The sequence below is a fragment of the Bubalus kerabau genome, chromosome 12, assembly GCF_029407905.1.
Source record: "Bubalus kerabau isolate K-KA32 ecotype Philippines breed swamp buffalo chromosome 12, PCC_UOA_SB_1v2, whole genome shotgun sequence".
Classification (NCBI taxonomy): domain Eukaryota; kingdom Metazoa; phylum Chordata; class Mammalia; order Artiodactyla; family Bovidae; genus Bubalus; species Bubalus kerabau.
Window position 1 is genome coordinate 3,120,798 of NC_073635.1, and position 18,954 is coordinate 3,139,751.

The window sequence follows — 18,954 nt, forward strand, 5'->3', positions numbered from 1 at the left end:
TGGATTGGATTGTGTTTCCCAGAAAGATGTATTTAAATTCTAATTGACGCCTTAGAATGTGACTTTATTGCAGATGTAGTCTTTTATTGGCTTCCCTGATAGCTAAGACAGTAAAGAATCCGCCTGCAATGCAGGAGATGTGGGTTTGATCCCTGAGTTGGGAGCATCTCCTGGAGAAGGAAATGGACACCCACGCCAGCGTTCGTTCTTGTGAAATCCCATGGACAGTGGAGCCTGGTGGGTGTCCATGGGGTCACAAAGAGTTAGACACAACTGAGCGACTAGCACTTCTACTTTTTAATCAAATATAAGTGGTGTCCTTATAAGAAAAAAAGAGACACAGAGAGCACACAATGTGATGACAGGATGGACCTAGATTAACAGTTACACCAGAAGCTAAGAGGAGGCAGGGAGAATTCTCACCATAGCCTCAGAGGGAGCCTGATTCTGCTCTGACAGTTTAATTTCGAGCATCCATCCTCCAGAACTATGAGAATAATTTGTTATTTTAAGTCACCCACTGTGTGACACTTTGTTATAGCAATCGTAGGAAACTAGTGCACAGGGGTACTTTAACTTAATAACATGAGTCTACAAAAAAGTCTTAGAGCTATCAATACTGTCGTATATAATGGTGAAAAACTGAATGATTTTCCCTATGATTTGGTGCAAACTAGGGACATTCCCTCTTACACTCTTAATCAACTAGAAGTTCTAGCCAGTGCAGTGAGGCCACAAATGAAAGAATACATATGAATCAGAAAAGAAGAAATAAAATTGTCCATTTTGGAGATGACATGATGATTTACACAAAGTTCAAGAACTAATTTGAACTGAGTTCAGCAAGATTACAGGATTCAGGATAAAAATCAATGTGTTTTGCAAGAGGAAAAGTTTAGAGCTCTGCTGTACAACTGTGGGCATGCAGTTGACAGTAGTGTACTGTACACCTAAATATTCTGAGAGTTGTTGTTCAGTCACTCAGTTGTGTCCAACTCTGTTCAACCCCATGGACTTCAGCATGCCAGGCTTCCCTGTCCTTCACCATCTCCTGAAGTTTGCTCAAACTTATGTCCATTCAGTCAGTGATGCCATCAAACTATCTCATCCTCTGTCGCCCCCTTCTCATCCTGCCTTCAGTCTTTCCCCAAATCAGGGATCTTTTCCAATGAGTTGGCTCTTCTCGTCAGGTGACCAAAGTATTGGAGCTTCAGCTTCAGCATCTGCCCTTCCAATGAATATTCAGGACTGATTTCCTTTACAATTGACTGCTTTGATCTCCTTGCAGTCCAAGGGACTCTGAACAGTCTTCTCCAACACCACGGTTCAAAAGGATCAATCTTCGGTGCTTAGCTTCCTTTATGGTTCAACTCTCCGATCCATATGTGACTACTGGAAAGACCGTCACTGTGACTATGTGGAACTTTGTAAGCAAAGTAATGCCTCTGCTTTTTAATACAATCTCTAAGTATGTCATAGCTTTTCTTCCAAGGAGAAATTTTTTTTAAATTTCATGACTGCAGTCACCATACGCAGTGATTTTGGAGCCCAAGAAAAGAAAAGTCTTTCACTGTTTCCCCATCTATTTGCCTTAAAGTGAAAGGAAATCAGCCCTGGGTGTTCTTTGGAAGGAATGATGCTAAAGCTGAAACTCCAGTACTTTGGCCACCTCATGCGAAGAGTTGACTCATTGGAAAAGACTCTGATGCTGGGAGGGATTGGGGGCAGGAGGGAAAGGGTATGACAGAGGATGAGATGGCTGGATGGCATCACCGACTCGATGTACGTGAGTTTGAGTAAACTCTGGGAGATGGTGAAGGACAGGGAGGCCTGGCGTGCTGCGATTTCTGAGGTTGCAAAGAGTCAGACACGACTGAGCGACTGATCTGAACTGAACTGAACTGATGTGATCAGATAGATGCCTTGATCTTATTTTTTGAATGTTGAGTTTTAAGCCAGCTTTTTCACTCTCCTCTTAGATCTTCATCAAAAGGCTCTTTAGTTCTTCACTTTCTGCCATAAGGGTATTGTCATCTGCATATCTCAGGTTATTGATATTTCTCCCGGCAATCTTGATTCCAGCTTGTCCTTCATCCAGCCTAGCGTTTGGCATGATGTATTCTGCATCTAAGTTAAATAAGCAGGGTGACAATATACAGCCTTGATGTACTCCTTTCCCAGCTTTGAACCAGTCCATTGTTCCATGTCTGGTTCTAACTGTTGCTTCTTGACCTGCATACAGTTTTCTCAGGAGGCAGGCAAAGTAGTCTGGTATTCCATTCTAAGAATTTCCCACAGTTTATTGTGAGCCACAGAGTCAGAGGCTTTAGCATAGTTAATGAAGCAGAAGAAGATGTTTTTCTGGAATTCTCTTGCTTTTTCTGTGATCCAAAGGATGTTGACAATTTGATCACTGGTTCCTCTGCCTTTCCTAAATCCAGCTTGTAAGACCCAGATAATCATGATGGTGTGATCACTCACCTAGAGCCAGACATCCTGGAATGGGAAGTCAAGTGGGCCTTAGAAAGCATCACTACAAACAAAGCTAGTGGAGGTGATGCAATTCCAGTTGAGCTATTTCAAATCCTGAAAGTTGATGCTGTGAAAGTGCTGCACTCCATGTGCCAGCAAATTTGGAAAACTCAGCAGTGGCCACAGGACTGGAAAAGGTCAGTTTTCATTCTAATCCTAAAGAAAGGCAATGCCAAAGAATGCTCAAACTACTGCACAATTGCACTCATCTCACAGACTAGTAAAGTAATGCTCAAAATTCTCCAAGCCAGGCTTCAGCAATATGTGAACCCTGAACTTCCAGATGTTCAAGCTGGTTTTAGAAAATGCAGAGGAACCAGAGATCAAATTGCCAACATCTGCTGGATCATGGAAAAAGCAAGAGAGTTCCAGAAAAACATCTGTTTCTGCTTTCTTGACTATGCCAAAGCCTTTAACTGTGTGGATCACAGTAAACTGTGGAAAATTCTGAAAGAGATGGGAATACCAAGACCGCCTGACCTGCTTCTTGAGAAATTTGTATGCAGGTCAGGAAGCAACAGTTAGAACTGGACATGGAACAACAGACTTTCCAAATAGGAAAAGGAGTACATCAAGGCTGTATATTGTCACCCTGCTTATTTAACTTCTATGCAGAGTACATCATGAGAAACGCTGGGCTGGAAGAAGCACAAGCTGGAATCAAGATTGCCGGGAGAAATATCAGTAACCTTAGATATGCAGATGACACCACCCTTATGGCAGAAAGTGAAGAGGAACTAAAGAGCCTCTTGATGAAAGTGAAAGAGGAGAGTGAAAAAGTTGGCTTAAAGCTCAACATTAAGAAAACTAAGATCATGACATCTGGTCCCATCACTTCATGGGAAATAGATGGGGAAACAGTGGAAACAGTGTCAGACTTTGTTTTTTGGGGCTCCAAAATCATTGCAGATGGTGACTGCAGCCATGAAATTAAAAGACGCTTACTCCTTGGAAGAAAAGTTATGACCAACCTAGATAGCATAATCAAAAGCAGAGACATTACTTTGCCAACAAAGGTCCGTCTAGTCAAGGCTATGGTTTTTCCTGTGGTCATGTATGGATGTGAGAGTTGGACTGTGAAGAAGGCTGAGTGCCAAAGAATTGATGCTTTTGAACTGTGGTGTTGGAGAAGACTCTTGAGAGTCCCTTGGACTGCAAGGAGATCCAACCAGTCCATTCTGAAGTAGATCAGCCCTGGGATTTCTTTGGAAGGAATGATGCTAAAGCTGAAACTCCAGTACTTTGACCGCTTCATGCGAAGAGTTGACTCATTGGAAAAGACTCTGATGCTGGGAGGGATGGGGGGCAGGAGGAGAAGGGGACAGCAGAGGATGAGATGGCTGGATGTCATCGCCGACTTGATGGACATGAGTGAACTCCAGGAGTTGGTGATGGGCAGGGAGGCCTGGAGTGCTGCAGTTCATGGGGTTGCAAAGAGTCAGACACGACTGAGTGACAGAACTGAACTGAACACCTGAAAGTTCTTAGTTCACACACTGTTAAAGCCTAGCTTGAATAATCTTGAGCATTTCCTTGCTAGCATGTGAAATGAGTATAGTTTGGCGGTAGTTTGAACATTCTTTTGCATTACCCTTGTTTGGAATTGGGATGAAAATACCTTTTCCAGTCTTGTGGCCACTGTTGAGTTTTCCAAGTTTGCTGGCATATTGAATGCAGCACTTTAACAGCATCATCTTTTAGGATTTGAACTAGCTCAGCTGAAATTCCATCACTACCAGTAGCTTTGTTCTTAGTGATGCTTCCTAAGGCCCACTTGACTTCACATTCCAGGGTGTCTGGCTTTAGGTGAATGATCACACCATCGTGGTTATCTGGGTCATGAAGATCTTTTTTGTACAGTTCTTCTGTATATTCTTTATGCCTCTTCTTAATATCTTCTGCTTGTGTTAGGTCCATACCGTTTCTGTCCTTTATTGATCCCATCTTTGCATGAAATGTTCCTTTGGTATCTCTGATTTTCTTGAAGAGATTTCTCGTCTTTCCCATTCTTTTGTTTTCCTCTACTTCTTTGCATTGATCACTGAGGAAGGCTTTCTTATATCTCCTTGGTATTCTTTGGCACTCTGCATTCAGATGGGCATATCTTGCCCTTTCTCCTTTGTTTTTTCTTTCTCTTCTTTTCACAGGTATTTGTAAGGCCTCCTCAGACAGCTATTTTGCTTTTTTTGCATTTCTTTTTCTTGGGGATGGTCCTGATCACTGCCTGCTGTACATGTCACAAACCTCTATCCATAGTTCATCAGGCACTCTGACTGTCAGATCTAATCCCTTGAATCGGTCGCTTCCACTATATAATTTTAAGTGATTTGAGTTAGGTCATTCCTGAATGATCTCGTGGTTTTCCTTACTTTCTTCAATTTAAGTCTGACTGTGCCACAGTCAGCTCCCTGTCATGTATTTGCTGACTGTATAGAGCTTCCTCAGAGGGTATATTTTTATTGTCTGTTTTTTTTTTTCACCTGAACAAAGTGATACATTGTTTTTCTGTATGCTAGCAATTACTTTTGGAAAACAGCACTTTTTCACTCCTCCAAAAATACTCTATTGTAAATTTAACAAATTATCTATAGGATTTATATGCTGAAAACTACAAAATTATGATGAAGGAAATCAGAGAAGGTCTAAATAAATGAAGAGATATCCTGTGTTCAAGAATGAGAAGACCCAGCTCTGTTTGCTTGATTTTTGGGGTTATTAGCAGAATTCAGTTCCCACAGTCCTGGGACTGGCATCCATGTTTCCTTGCTTGCTGTCAGTTTATACTTGTCTCAACCTTTTAGATTCCCCCGGCATTCCTTGGCTCATAGCCCCTTCCTCCAACTTTACAGCCTCTGAAGGCATGTTGTATCCATCTCAAGCTGGGAATCTCTTTTCCGTATCATCTCTCTAACCCAGCTGGGGAAGGGTCTCAGCTTTAATGAATTATGTAATTATATTTGGCTCTTCTGGATAATCTAGTTTCTCTATTTTAAAGTCATATGATAGTAATCATAACTCTGTAATTAATTTCCCATTTCCCGTGCAAGGCAATGCCTTCCTAGCTTCCGGTGTTAGGACGTGACCGTCTCAGTGGGACGGGAGTGGGGTTACTCTGCCTGGCACACGTGCACCGTGTGGTGGCTGCCTCCCCTGTCATGGCCTGTCAGTGCCCGTGGCATCGTTCAATCATTCCTTCATGTGTGTGGTCAGCACCAAAAGCTGGTGATGTGCAAGTTTCTTACATAAAGTAGTGTTTGCATATAATCTATATGCGTTCTCCTGTATACCTTAAATCATCTTTAGATTACTTATAATACACAATACAATGTAAATTAGGCTAGGCAAATTGGTGTTAATACAACAGAAAGGCTATGTAAATAGTTGCTGGTATGTGGCAAGTTCATCCTTTGCCTTTTGGAACTTTTTGGAATTTTTGTTTTTTCAAATGTTCTCGTTCTGCAGTTTGTTGAACTGGTGGATATGAAGTGCTGACTGTGTATAGGTTTTACACAAGGTCCTTCTTATGTGTTTCTTTCAAGGCCCTGATCCAGCCACTTGTGCTCGGCATAGGCCTTACCTTTCGTATTTAATGGTTTTGCATGTGTTCCCTCTGGCTTAGCAACTTCTATTTTTTTCTGTCACTGATTCTGTTAAAACTCAAGGCAGACATCAGCCTGTTTGGCCCCTGGAGAGGTCGATGCTGCCGCACCTTCAGTTCCTTTGTTGCCATGATTATAGTGCTACTTACATTATGGGCATAATTTTGCTTGACATTTCTTTTAACCAATAGTCTGTGAATTTTCTTAAGGGCAGAGAACATGTTTTTTTCAGCTTTGTATTTCTCATTCATTTGGTCCCATCACTTCATGGCAAATAGATGGGGAAACAGTGGAAAGAGTGGCTGACTTTAGTTTTTTGGGCTCCAAAATCACTGCAGATGGTGAAGAAATTAAAAGACGCTTACTCTTTGGAAGGAAATTTATGACCATTATGATCAACCTAGACAGCATGTTAAAAAGCAGAGACATTATTTTGTCAACAAAGGTCTGTCTAGTCAAGGCTATGGTTTTTACAGTGGTCACGTATAGATGTGAGAGTTGGACTGTGAAGAAAGCTAAGCACCGAAGAATTGGTGCTTTTGAACTGTGGTGTTGGAGAAGATTCTTGAGAGTCCCTTGGACTGCAAGGAGATCCAACCAGTCAATCCCAGGGGAGATCAGTCCTGGGTGTTCATTGGAAGGACTGATGTTGAAGCTGAAACTCTGGCTACCTGATGTGAAGAGCTGATTCATTTGAAAAGACCCTGATGCTAGGAAAGATTGAGGGCAGGAGGAGAAGGGGACGACAGCGGACGAGATGGTTGGAAGGCATCACCGACTCAATGGACTTGGATTTGGGTGGACTCCAGGAGTTGGTGATGGACAGGGAGGCCTGTTCTGGAGTCCATGGTGTCGCAAAGAGTTGGGCGGGACTGAGCGACTGAACTGAACTGAACTGAGTGCAGTATGAAGCACACAGTGAGCCCCTACTAACGGCTGACTGACTTGATTAACGAACCGTTGTTTTAGTAGTGGTGAAACGTCAACCTTCAAGCAGCAGTCAAGTCCTAAAGTGCGATGTAGGACAGGGACTCAGGTTCGCCATCCTTGGTTCAGGAGGGACAAGAACTAGTCCTGGGGTCAGGATCGATGTTTCTGTCACGAAGGCTGAGCCAGGCTCGGTGACGCTGCATGGAGTGTGTCGTCACTTGGTGCCTGTTGCTACATGTATAAAGTTAAGGGCAGGAGCCTGGGCATTGGCAGACCTAGATGCTGTTTCAAGCAACCTTAGCTTCTCTTAAGGTGACCTGTTACCTATACAGTTGACCCTTGAACAGGATGGATTTGAACCACATGAGTCCACTTATAAGTGGATTTTTTTCGGTTGTGAATACTATTATACTGCACAATCTGAGGTTGCTTGAATCTGCAGATATGGAGGAACCCCAGATATGGATATGGAGAGCTGACTATAGTCATACACTGATTTTTGACTAAGTAGGGGGGTCAGTGACCTTAAGCTGTGTTGTTCAAGGATCAACTCTGTATAAAAGTGGGAGGTTCTTCAGCTTCGTTCTGAAACCATTTGAATCTGTGCCAGACTTAGTCTGTGTCAGGTGATTTAAACACAAATAAGAAAGGGTCCCTATCTGGTAGGTTTATTCCACCTCTGACCATCTGTGAGTTTTTCTTTTTTAGCTCACACTTGGAAAGAGAGGTAATAACTTTTGTCTGTAGGAAACAGATAGTGCTTTTCTTTGGCCAGGAAGTAAATATGAGACCCGATTACCATTTTTGCTTTTTGAGGTGACTGTATTTGTTTCATAAAGCCAAAAATACACCAGAAACCACTTTGCACTTTTGATGTCATCCTCTGTCTGGAAGCAGTAACAGTTTCAAAGCCTAAGCTTCTTTGAACATTTAAAGGTGGTTTGAACATTTAATCCAAGACCAGCTGCCCCTCTCCCTCCTCTTTTTTTTTTTCTTTCTTCTTCTGTTAGTATTTCACCTCTTTTTTTTCTTCTGCATTGAGACCCTTCTAGGAAGTGCTAAATGGTAATACACTTAGAATTCTTGAAGCAATTAAAAGAGAAGAGTTTGGTATTTCCTGTCGTATAATTTTAAGAGGTAGCTTTTGTGTTAAATTAGTACTTAGCATGTTACTTTTTGCTGTTTTAAAGCAATTTTTTTTCCATTACAAATGTCATACTAATCTCTGTCATTTCTATTCATGAATAAAAAACAGTTGCACAGAGCTTCTTCATTCATGAGTGCAAATTTTAGTTAAACCACATGGTGCCCTATGACACTGTGCTGACAGGCACAGAATACATAGCACAGATTTTGTTTCCTGAAGATTCATTGTCTATAGATCAGTTGATAATTTTTTTTTTCCAGGTTGCTTCTTACATTGATGATGAGAAATTTTTCACTTCTGTAGAAAGCTATGGATTTTAATAAACTTCTGTCAGGAGTGCAGACCTACCTACTCAATATCACTTTTTTATCTTGAACATCTTTTCCAGGAAAGATAGGAGGTGATATTTGCCCCTACTCTTAAAAATAACTGCTGAAAATTGTAGGGGTGAGGGCAAAGCTTTTGGGACCATGAGTTTGTGAGTGACTACTTCTTAATACAATATGTTGGTCTTGCAAATTTTTAAGAAAAACAAGAAACCTTTTTATGCATTTATTTTGTTTTAAACCATTACATATTCAGTAATTGCATTCACCAGCTTTCATTTTATGTTTAAATATTAGTGCTTGTTTTGTTATCAAGCATCTTAGCTTCCTCTCCCTGCATCCTGTCTGACTTGCCCTGTTTTTGGTATGTTTTACAAAATGTAAAGTGTAGTCTGGCTTTCAGAAGGCTGTTGCCAGCCTCTCTGATTTTGTTATTCCCACCATGAGTTAAAGGCTTATCATGCAAAGTAACAGGGTATAGTGCTTCTTTACATTCAGCTTTTATAGAGAATTAGTTCATGCGTAATACTTTGGCCACCTGATGCGAGGAACCTACTCATTTGAAAAGACCTTGATGGTGGGAAAGATTGAAGGTGGGAAGAGAAGGGGATGACAGAGGATGAGATGGTTGGATGGCATCACCGATGCAATGGGCATGAGTTTGAGTAAACTCCGGGAGTTGGTGGTGGACAGGGAAGCCTGGCATGCTCAGTCCATGGGGTTGCAAAGAGCTGGACATGACTGAGTGACTGATCTGAACTGAATATGCATGAGTGGGTGTGATTTTTACTGTAATGACTCATATTCTGCTTTGTAGAAAACAGTTATTTAGTTTGTCCAGAAATAGTTGATTTGAGAACTTCTGTGGATCCCAGTATTCTATTATTAGTTGTTATATTAGTAATGATAAATTTTTGAAATAGCTCAGTTCTATTAATATTATTTGTCAGACTTGATTTACCTGGATTGATATACTTCCTAAATTTTATAGTGGGCTCCAACATGAACATACTATGTGCATGCGTGTGTGTGTGCTAAGTCGCTTCAGTTGTGTCCGACTCTGTGTGACCTTATGGACTGTAGCCCGCCAGGCTTCTCTGTCCATGGGATTCTCTAGGCAAGCATAGTGGAGTGGGTTGCCATACCCTCCTCCAGAGGATCTTCTTGACTCAGGGATCAAGCCCGTGTCTCTTAAATCTCCTGCATTGGTAGCTGGGTTTTTTACCACTGGCAGCACCTGGGAATTATGTGCAATAGTATCTTCTTTTTCCATTAGTATAATTTTAAAGTATCTGTATATTTTGTTATAAGGCAGTTTTAGGAGTAGCAAGTTTATTTTCCATAACGATTAAAAGTTATATAAGTATGAATGATCTTAACCAATTTATATTAGCTTTAGAATATTTTTTATGGGTATACTTTTGAAAACAGAGATTGTTGAAAATTCACTAAGTTTTACTGTGAAGTACTAAGGGCCTGATGAGCAGAGTCTGTCCACATATCTTAGTGCCAGCTCTCAAAAAACCCTCTAATTACTTCTTGTGTGTTTGATTTCAAGCTTCCCTGCTGCAAGTGAAATTAGAATAAGTACAGAATAGGATGTCATCAAGGAGTTAAGTGGGATGTTATAGGTGTTTTCATGAAACGTGAAAGTAGATTTGAAATGACTACAGGTAATTTGTTAAGTGCATTCTTGAATTATTCTTATGGATAAGAGATGAGTAAAACAGTTTGAGAAGAGTCTGTCAATCTAAATGGCAGATTCTTTTATGGGTGGTGGTTAAAATCAAGCTGGTTTTAGAAAAGGCAGAGGAACCAGAGATCAAATTGCCAATATCCGCTGTATCATCGAAAAAACAAGAGAGTTCCAGAAAAACACCTATTTCTGTATTATTGACCATGCCAAAGCCTTTGACTGTGTGGATCACAACAAACTGTGGAAAATTCTGAAAGAGATGGGAATACCAGACTACCTTACCTGCCTTTCCCCCACTTTTTAGAAGATAAATTGTTACTATTATTTTATTTATTGTGCTAGGTTTTCCAGATCACCGCTGATTCTCCTAGGGTAGTTTTACTATAATAGGTGTGAGCTGTTGTCTGTTGGCAGAGTTATCCTAATTACATACATGTTGTTCTTTAGTTGCTAAGGGAAGGTGAAAATGAAGTCGCTCATTTGTGTCTGACTCTTTGCAACCCCATGGACCATAGGCTCCTCTGTCCGAGGGATTTTCTAGACAAGAATACTGTAGTAGGTGGCTGTTTCATTCTCCAGGGAATCCTCCTGACCCAGGGATTGAACCCATACCTCCTTCATTGCCAAGTGGATTCTTTACCACTGAGCCACCAGTGGAAATCCCAATTACATACATACTCTGATTATATTAATGGGTTTACAGAATGGAGGTGGTTGTGTCAAGATGAGAATACTCATTTAAAAATAATGATGAAGCTTTTTTGAAAAATACAGTTGAAGTTTGAAATTTTAAGAAATTGTTAACATGTATAAGGATGTATTTTAGTGATTCGGGAAATTCTCATAGAACATGCTTTTTACAGTATTTTGACTACATTTTTCAGTAATCTTTTTCTTTATGTAGACCAGAGTCCTCTCTTTTCCAATGTTGCTACCTTGCCCAGTGTCTGCTCTTCGGAACAGTCCAGACTGGGGCTTGCCCAGTGGTGAGCTGGTGAATGTTTAACCACCAGCTCTCTGGGTGCGGTGGTGCTCTGACCAGCAGCGTCAGCTGCTTCTGTCATGTCAGTACTTCCAACATGGCAGGTTTTAACTGCTCATGTGATGTCAGTGGACATGCGGTAGGGGCGCTCTGGGCATGCGAAGCTCTCACAAAGCTCAGTGCAAGCTGGGGTCCGCATCCCATTGGCTGTCCCATCATTGCTGCTGCTTTCACAACTAAGATTGTGAATCATGAATACCTTTATATTACGATGTTATTCTTTTGTATTTATGACTAGATTATCACAAGTGCAGAATATTTGTGAGTATATGTCATTATCATGATAAAACTCGAATACTGACTTAATATAAGACTGTCGGTTTTTCTGTTTTTCAGTTGGGTGGAAAGCTTTGGACATGAGGGGCTTGGATTATTACTGGACATCTTGGAAAAGCTGATTAGTGGCAAAATGTAAGTATTGCTAATCATTATTTCCAGTTAAGCTGCATTTGCATGTCCATGGATGATTCCAACACTGATATCTTTCATGCAGACAAGAAACAATTGTGAAGAAGAATCAGCACAAAGTCATACAGTGTCTGAAGGCCTTGATGAATACCCAGGTATGCACATAGGTAGATGCATTGTTCTTTATTAGTTCTTACAGAAATTCTTATGAAGTAGAGTTATGTAATACAGAATTTGCACCAAAGTGATGTATTGCTTTGGTAAGCTCTTCAGTTTATAATGGAAAAATATTGAATTGTGTTGTTCTGGTTTTGTGTCAAATGAACTGTGTATCAACAGGAGATACTTGGGGATGAATAGACCCTCTTCTGCTGCTTCATTCTTTGTACACAGATTAATTCTCTTTTCCTCCTGTCCTTCCTCCCTACCTCAGTACCTCGCTGTCTGTCTGCATTTTGGCTCCCCTTTCTTCTTCCCTTCCTTCCTTTTTAATTTTCAAAAGTATAGCATGAATCCGCTTGGAAGTCATACATGATTATTAAATATGATCTTCAGTAATACTTATTACCAAAGAATTAAGTTGGAAAAACTTAGTTTTTATAATCTAGGAATTTAAATCTTTAATGAAATTAATGTGAACAGATATGAACAGATCCCAGAGGTGGAGCAATGATACTTAATGCAAGTGCAGCTAATGCTTGAACAATGCATGTTTGAACTTCTCTGATCCACGTACTTGAGGATTTTTAAAATAAATACATATTTGTACTGTAAAAGTATTTTCTCTTCCTTATGGTTTTTTTCAATAACATTTTCTTTTCTCTACCTTATTTTAAAAATATAGTATATAATGCATTTGACATATAAAATATGTTAATCAACTGTTTTTGTTATTGGTAAGGAGTCAAGAGTAGGCTAAGTAAGTAAGTTTTTGGGGAATCAAGTATTATACTCAGATTTTTGACTGCCTGAGGAGTTGGTGCCCGTAGTCCCTGTGATGTGCAAGAGTCAGCTGTAATATTGAAACCAAATATAATATGGCGAATCTGCAGTTTGAATATTTAAGGAGCATACATTAGAAGAGAGAAATGGTTTTGCCCTGTACTGAAGTTCGGTTTCTCTAACAGTGTTTCTTTTCTTTCATACTGTTAACTGCAGAAGTTAGCTCTGTTCCAGGATGTGTCTCTAGCTCTAACATTTAAATGCATCTACCTCCTGATCGTGTGCAAAAATGATAAGTGTTTTCGTTCATTAGACAGTGGGAGAGGAAATTTTACCTATGGTAGATGATGTGTGTTTTATGGCAAAATGTATAGTTCTGATAATTTTTAAATATTCATTTTAAAAATAAATCCTTAGAGAACTTCATACTTAAGTACTTGTTAAATGATTAACATTTACTTTTCTATTGATTAAATGCAGCAAAAAGTTACATTTTCTAATTATTTTTCTTACTGGACTATTTATGAATTTTTCATCATTTTCTGAAGCCTAAATTCCTGTTTTTAGCCATTGAAATATTTTTAACCTCCATGCTTTCTCTAATCAGATATAATTTCAGGGAAAATTTCTGTTATAGAAATCACAACCCCATTCTATATTGAACTGATTGTTCTGTGAGAGTTTGATTTTAGCTATATTATGTAGCTTTTGTAGAGCATGTGTTGAGTGAGTGAATAAAGGAATCAGACTGTTAATAAGGGGTTTCCCAACTGAGCCTGTAATACTTGCTGTGGCGGCAGTTGGGGTGGGGGTGGGTCCTCCTAAAGTAGGAATATGAATTGGGAATTTCAGTGGTGAAAGCTGAGTTAAAAAACTCAGGAATGTTTTTTAAAAACCAAAGGGGTATTTGAATCATAATTTGAATTTGAGAAGAATGTCATGGTTAAAGTGAGGGGTTATATAGGAGATAATATTCTTACTTGGTTTGAGATCAAATTGGAAAGAGAGTAAACTTTATGTGTTTATATTCTAATTAATATAATGTGATTTAATTGTTATAGTAGTGGATCATTTTGTTTCTAGTTTATGTATATGGAGTTTATATATAGTTTATGTATATACATTAAATATATTATCATTTGCATTTATTGCTACCACTCATGCTGATACAAATAAAAAGTTACTAAAAAACTTTTCTGATACTTGGAATTAGTATTATAATGTCTGAATTGTAAAGTTAATTGTATGTGGGATCTTTTGGTTAATTTTTTTTCCCCGTACCTACTGTGAAATCTGTATAAAAGTTAATTGAATGATGAAAAATATAGTCTTTAAGAGAAAAAACAAGTATGATACCTATTATGAGCAAATCTAATAGCATTGCATGCAATAGAATACTAAATAGAAGTTTATAGTAGTTTTTAACTAGAAGAAAATTTTGATTATTTATGAGAAAATAAAAGCCAAGATAGCTTTTGGTGTGTTTCTTATGGCACTCAGCTAGCTCGCCTTGTTCCTGAAGCCAGTTTCTTCCTCTTTTCTGCTGGGATTAACTCATTGTGGATAGTTATTCAGCACTAGTGTTCGTGTGTTAGGCATGCTACACAGGATTTAGGGGATTCACCTTCCCCCATCGAACACAACTTCAGTGGCCCGAAATTCCATCTCTTAAGTAATAATAGGCCTCAAGTAGAATGCAAATGGAACCTGGCACTGGTTCTCAGTTTAGAATGTGTGTGTTTTCCTATAATCTGAAGTGGATCCTTGACATTCAGTGGAGAGACATTCTCAGACCTTCCGCAATTTGCCATCATCTCTCTAACCTTATAGTAGCCTTTATTTAATGCACTTTGAATGCCAGTGCTGGTAAGTTGACTTTCTCTCACAGTCCATGGGTTTTGTTTTATTATTATTATTATTTTTTTAAATAATCGAATGAGAAAAATTCTATAGAAGTAGGAAGCAGTTCAGTCTTTAGATACTCATTTGTGGTAATCTGGCCTCATTCCAGTCTCAAAACAAGCACCGTCCAATATTCTATTAGCAAAGTCAAGAGAATATTGCCTGTGAAGAAGCTTTGAGTTCACAGGACGCTGGCGGGAACCAGGGAATGCTCCCATTCTTGCCGAGGTCCAGCCCCGGCTGATCCAGGGTATTCAAAGGAGAGATGGCTTCGGCCACCTATTTATTTATTTATCAAAGATATAAAGAGTAATAGAATGAGGATAGCTCAGTAGGAAAATTCAGTGGAGAAAAGAAGCTGAGTAGCTTGGTTTACACGGAAAATCAATATAACCTGTGACACCAGGTTAGCTCTGACCATGGAGCCGGCAGGCGCCCTCTCGAATAGCGGAAGGTGCCCCACCTTAGACACCTTCTCGAGTGGGTCTTAGAAGCCCAGGCAAATAAATGGTCGCAGAGGATATCCGCGCTCCAGATGGAGACTCAGCTGGAAGTTAAGGAGAAGAATGACATGGGGAGACCAAGCTTTGGTGAGCAAGGCCTGTAGCTTTATTTTCAACAGGGGTTTTTATACCCTAAGTTACACATAGAGGATAATAGGGGATGCAAAGTCAGCAGTCTTTGATCCTTATCAAAAACCAGGGTTTCTTTCCTGCAAATTTATCGTATACAAATGGTTTAGGTGATTTACATCATCTTCTGGTCGGAAGGCCTATTAACATTTTATGACTCTTGACAAAGACTTATCAACAAAGACTTATTTTCTCTAAGAGTAATTATTTTAAGGTTTGGCGCCATCTTCCGAAGATAAAATTGCATTCCTATAGGGTGGATGTGTAATGGGTTTACAACAAAGGAAAGAATTTATTACCTTAAGGGTCTAAAGTTACTAACACCAAGGCCACTACTTTTTTTTTCTACATACCAACTATTAATTAATACGTATTCAAGGATACAATTCAGGGGATGTGAAAACTTGGCAACAAGCATTGGCTCATCAATGAAATCTTTTACTAGTTTTATTCTGACAGTTTCTTAACTCTCTGAGAGGCTCTAAGCTATTTGAATATCTTAAGCTTCCCGTGCCTCTCGAGGCTGGGAGACTGTAAACAACCGTATGCATAGCTGTAGGAGTCCGGGTAAACTTGTCAGGCGAGTTAGAGAGCCATCTGAGGGGTTTGGATTTAAACACTCCTAGTTGCCCAGGAACTTTATTAATTGGAGCTGTAAGTTAACTCTTTGACAGAGTGAGATGGTGGTGGGGGACAGCCCCCAGTACAGTCAGAGGTGAGAGCACAAAGCAATAAAGTAGGCAGACTCTGGTTTTTTGGGGGTAGATGCTCGAGAATATCCGGGGGCACTCCTGAGGCTCGATCCTGCCTTTGCGTATGCCGAGCCTCCTTCCTCATGACCTTTGTCACGAGTGGAATGTCTCTCGCTGGCTCCCGGCACATTCTGATGCGGTAAAGGCAGGTGCTGGCCCAGGCCAGCCCAGTGTGTGGGAAGGGCAGGGAAGTGCTAGCCTCAGGTTATTAGGACAGAGCCAGCCTTTTGGTACTTGGTAATCAGTGGCTGATTGACTTTTTGAATTGGGTCACAGTGATAATTTACAAACCTCTGACAATTCCCTGGAATGATTGTCAAGGCATGTTATAGTCTCTGGCTCCATGCCTGCTTTTCTTTGTTTCCAGGTATGAAACAGCCTAGGATATCACAAAAGTGAGCATTTCTTGGCTGCTTCTTTGTAAACATTTCCTTGTGGCCAACAGAATAGAGAAGTCACTTCAGAAATCATACCCTGGGGCCCTTGGCCCTTCTGTTTGTACTTCCTTCTTTTTACCTGTGTTCCTTAGATAGCGGTTTGAAGTGAGTGCAATATTTCACTACAATGTGAAGCTTCTTTAAATAAATGCCATTTACAAGATAGGAGAGATAAATAAGATTTCATAGCACTCAAAGCATTTGGATCTAAGCTTGTTATAGATTTAACTTTGATACTGATGAGTGAGTGAGTGAAGTCGCTAAGTTGTGTCCGACTCTTTGCATCCCCGTGGACTGTAGCCTACCAGGCTTCTCTGTCCATGGGATTCTCCAGGCATGAATACTGGAGTGGGTTACCATTTCCTTCTCCAGGGGATCTTCCCGACCCAGGGATCGAACCCAGGTGTCCTGCATTGGAGGCAGAAGCTTTAACCTCTGAGCCATCAGGGAAGCCTGGTGATACTGATATCTAATGCTAATTTTGAGTTTAATTGGGATTAAGGTCCTTTTTAGAGCTTGGTATTAATAGTAATTCTATTCAACTAATTTCTCACTCTTTAAAAGGATCCTCTGGGATGTAGGGTAAATAAATAGTACTGTTGTATTGTTTTCATTCATCCTCTGTTATTTGATACTTATCTCCCATAGATTGTAAGTGGGCCCTAAGAGAGGTATACATCTTTAAATCAAAATACTGAGTCGTTAACATAATTCCTTATCTTCCAGTAGGATGTGACATCCTAGCAGTAGCAAACAAACCTTGTTTACATTCAAAATCATCCCATTTATATTAATATTATGTGTTGTCTTTCTGATGACAAAATATCATTCTGATCAGAATACATATATTCTGCAGTAGTTTCTACATGGTATCGGCCCAAATCACCCTTCAGCTTCTGCCCATTTATGAACCAAGTGTTACTGTCTAGCCCTGCACTGTGGAATGCGGTTATCACGTGTGGCTCCTGAGCCCTTGAGATGTGACCACTCTGAACTGAGATGTGCTCTGAGTGTGGAATACACATTGGATTTTGAATACTTAGGAGAAAAGAAAAAGTGAAAATATCTCATCAGTAAATGTTTTGTAGTGATTACATGTTGAAATGATGACCTTTTGGATATATTGAAACGCTTCTATTAAAATGAGTTTTACTTTTTGCTTGGCATTTTATGTAGTGCCAGGGGTTCACACTGTAATTCTCTGGGACAGTGCTCTGTGGTCCTGTACCTCCTACCAGCCTTCCTTCCCGCAGGAGAGTTCCTCCTGTGCATTTTGTGTGTGCCTGTTGGGGGATCTCAGTATTCCTCACTGCTTTTCCCTTTCTCTAGTTGGCCACCTGCCTATCTAATAATTTTCAGTTATGTTGCTGAAAATTACCTGTGAGCGGTCATCTGTATTTGATTGATTTTTTTAGTTTTTAATGTAAAGGGAATAGTTACATGAATTTTTTTTAGAATGTTATACATTCTTTATATTTTCTCACTTTACTACATGTACAAGTATAGTTTCTTATAAACATTCTTTTAATAACTGCATTTTCTTCAGGGCAGTATTTTTTTTAACTAACCACTAAAATTTAACCCTTTTTCTCCAAATGTTGTAGTATGGCTTGGAAAGAATTATGAGTGAAGAGAGGAGTCTTTCTTTGCTAGCCAGAGCCATTGATCCTGAGCAGCCTGGCATGATGATGGATGTGGTTAAGCTCCTTTCTGCAGTGTGCATCGTAGGGGAGGAAAGCATGTAAGTCTCAACTTGTTTCTCTCGTTACACAGTAATTTAATACAGTTTGATTCAATAATGTTTTCATTATTCTATTTTAGTCTAGAATTTATTTTAAATAAATGAAGTATACTTAAGCAGCTTATTTAGATTCATATTGGCTGAACAGAAATGAAAAATTTTTTTCTCTTAATTGATACAGTAGTTATGGACTGACATGTTTCTATGAAAAATGGATTTCTTTATTATTTTAAAACTGTTTTGAACGCAGACCTTGAATAAACAGTCTAAATGAAGACTTTGAAAAATATACAGATTGGTTCTGTTTCTTATGATTTTTTCCAGATAGAAGTATTAGTGAATAATTGATACTGTAATGGTTGAGGGTAGAATGTGTTGACCATAAAGTGTATCGTAACGTTTAAACTTTAAAGACATTATCTACAATTTCTAAAGCTGTAACTAAAAAGCCATTGCATGTATTGAAAGATAAAAATAAACCTTTTGTCTTTTTAAGGAAGATTAGTGTTCTTATTACAAGAGAGCATTTAAAAATTACTTAAAATACCTTTTATATATGGTAAAGATATTCAAACTGAACAACCAACAGAGCAAACAGAAATGGCCTTCTGACCTCCTAAGTGTGGGCAGAGCCCTGTGAGTGAAACCCCCAGCACACATTGGAAACTTGTCCATGGGGGGCCTGTGGGTCCGCTGACTGGAGCCCTGCTCAGCTGGACTTTGCTGGGGAGGCAGCAGGCACCACGTGGCTGGTGCGCCTCCCTGGATGAGGCCGAGTCTGCTGCAGTCCCACCTGCAAAGCCACGCATGCAGCTTTAGCACTTTCCCATTTTAAGAAGGCCACCCAAGGGTGAATTTAATGTAGAAG

General features: G+C 39.7%; 1 protein-coding gene across 12 annotated transcripts in view; it reads left to right on the plus strand.

Moving 5' to 3' along the window:
• Window positions 1-18,954, plus strand: part of DIAPH3 (diaphanous related formin 3) — a 571,991-nt gene that overhangs the window by 159,527 nt on the left and 393,510 nt on the right. For all 12 annotated transcript variants that reach the window (XM_055541934.1, XM_055541925.1, XM_055541924.1 and 9 more), the window contains 3 exons: window positions 11,609-11,683; window positions 11,766-11,835; window positions 17,950-18,086. In XM_055541934.1, coding sequence (XP_055397909.1) covers window positions 11,609-11,683; window positions 11,766-11,835; window positions 17,950-18,086 — 282 coding nt within the window. The remainder of the gene's footprint in view (window positions 1-11,608; window positions 11,684-11,765; window positions 11,836-17,949; window positions 18,087-18,954) is intronic.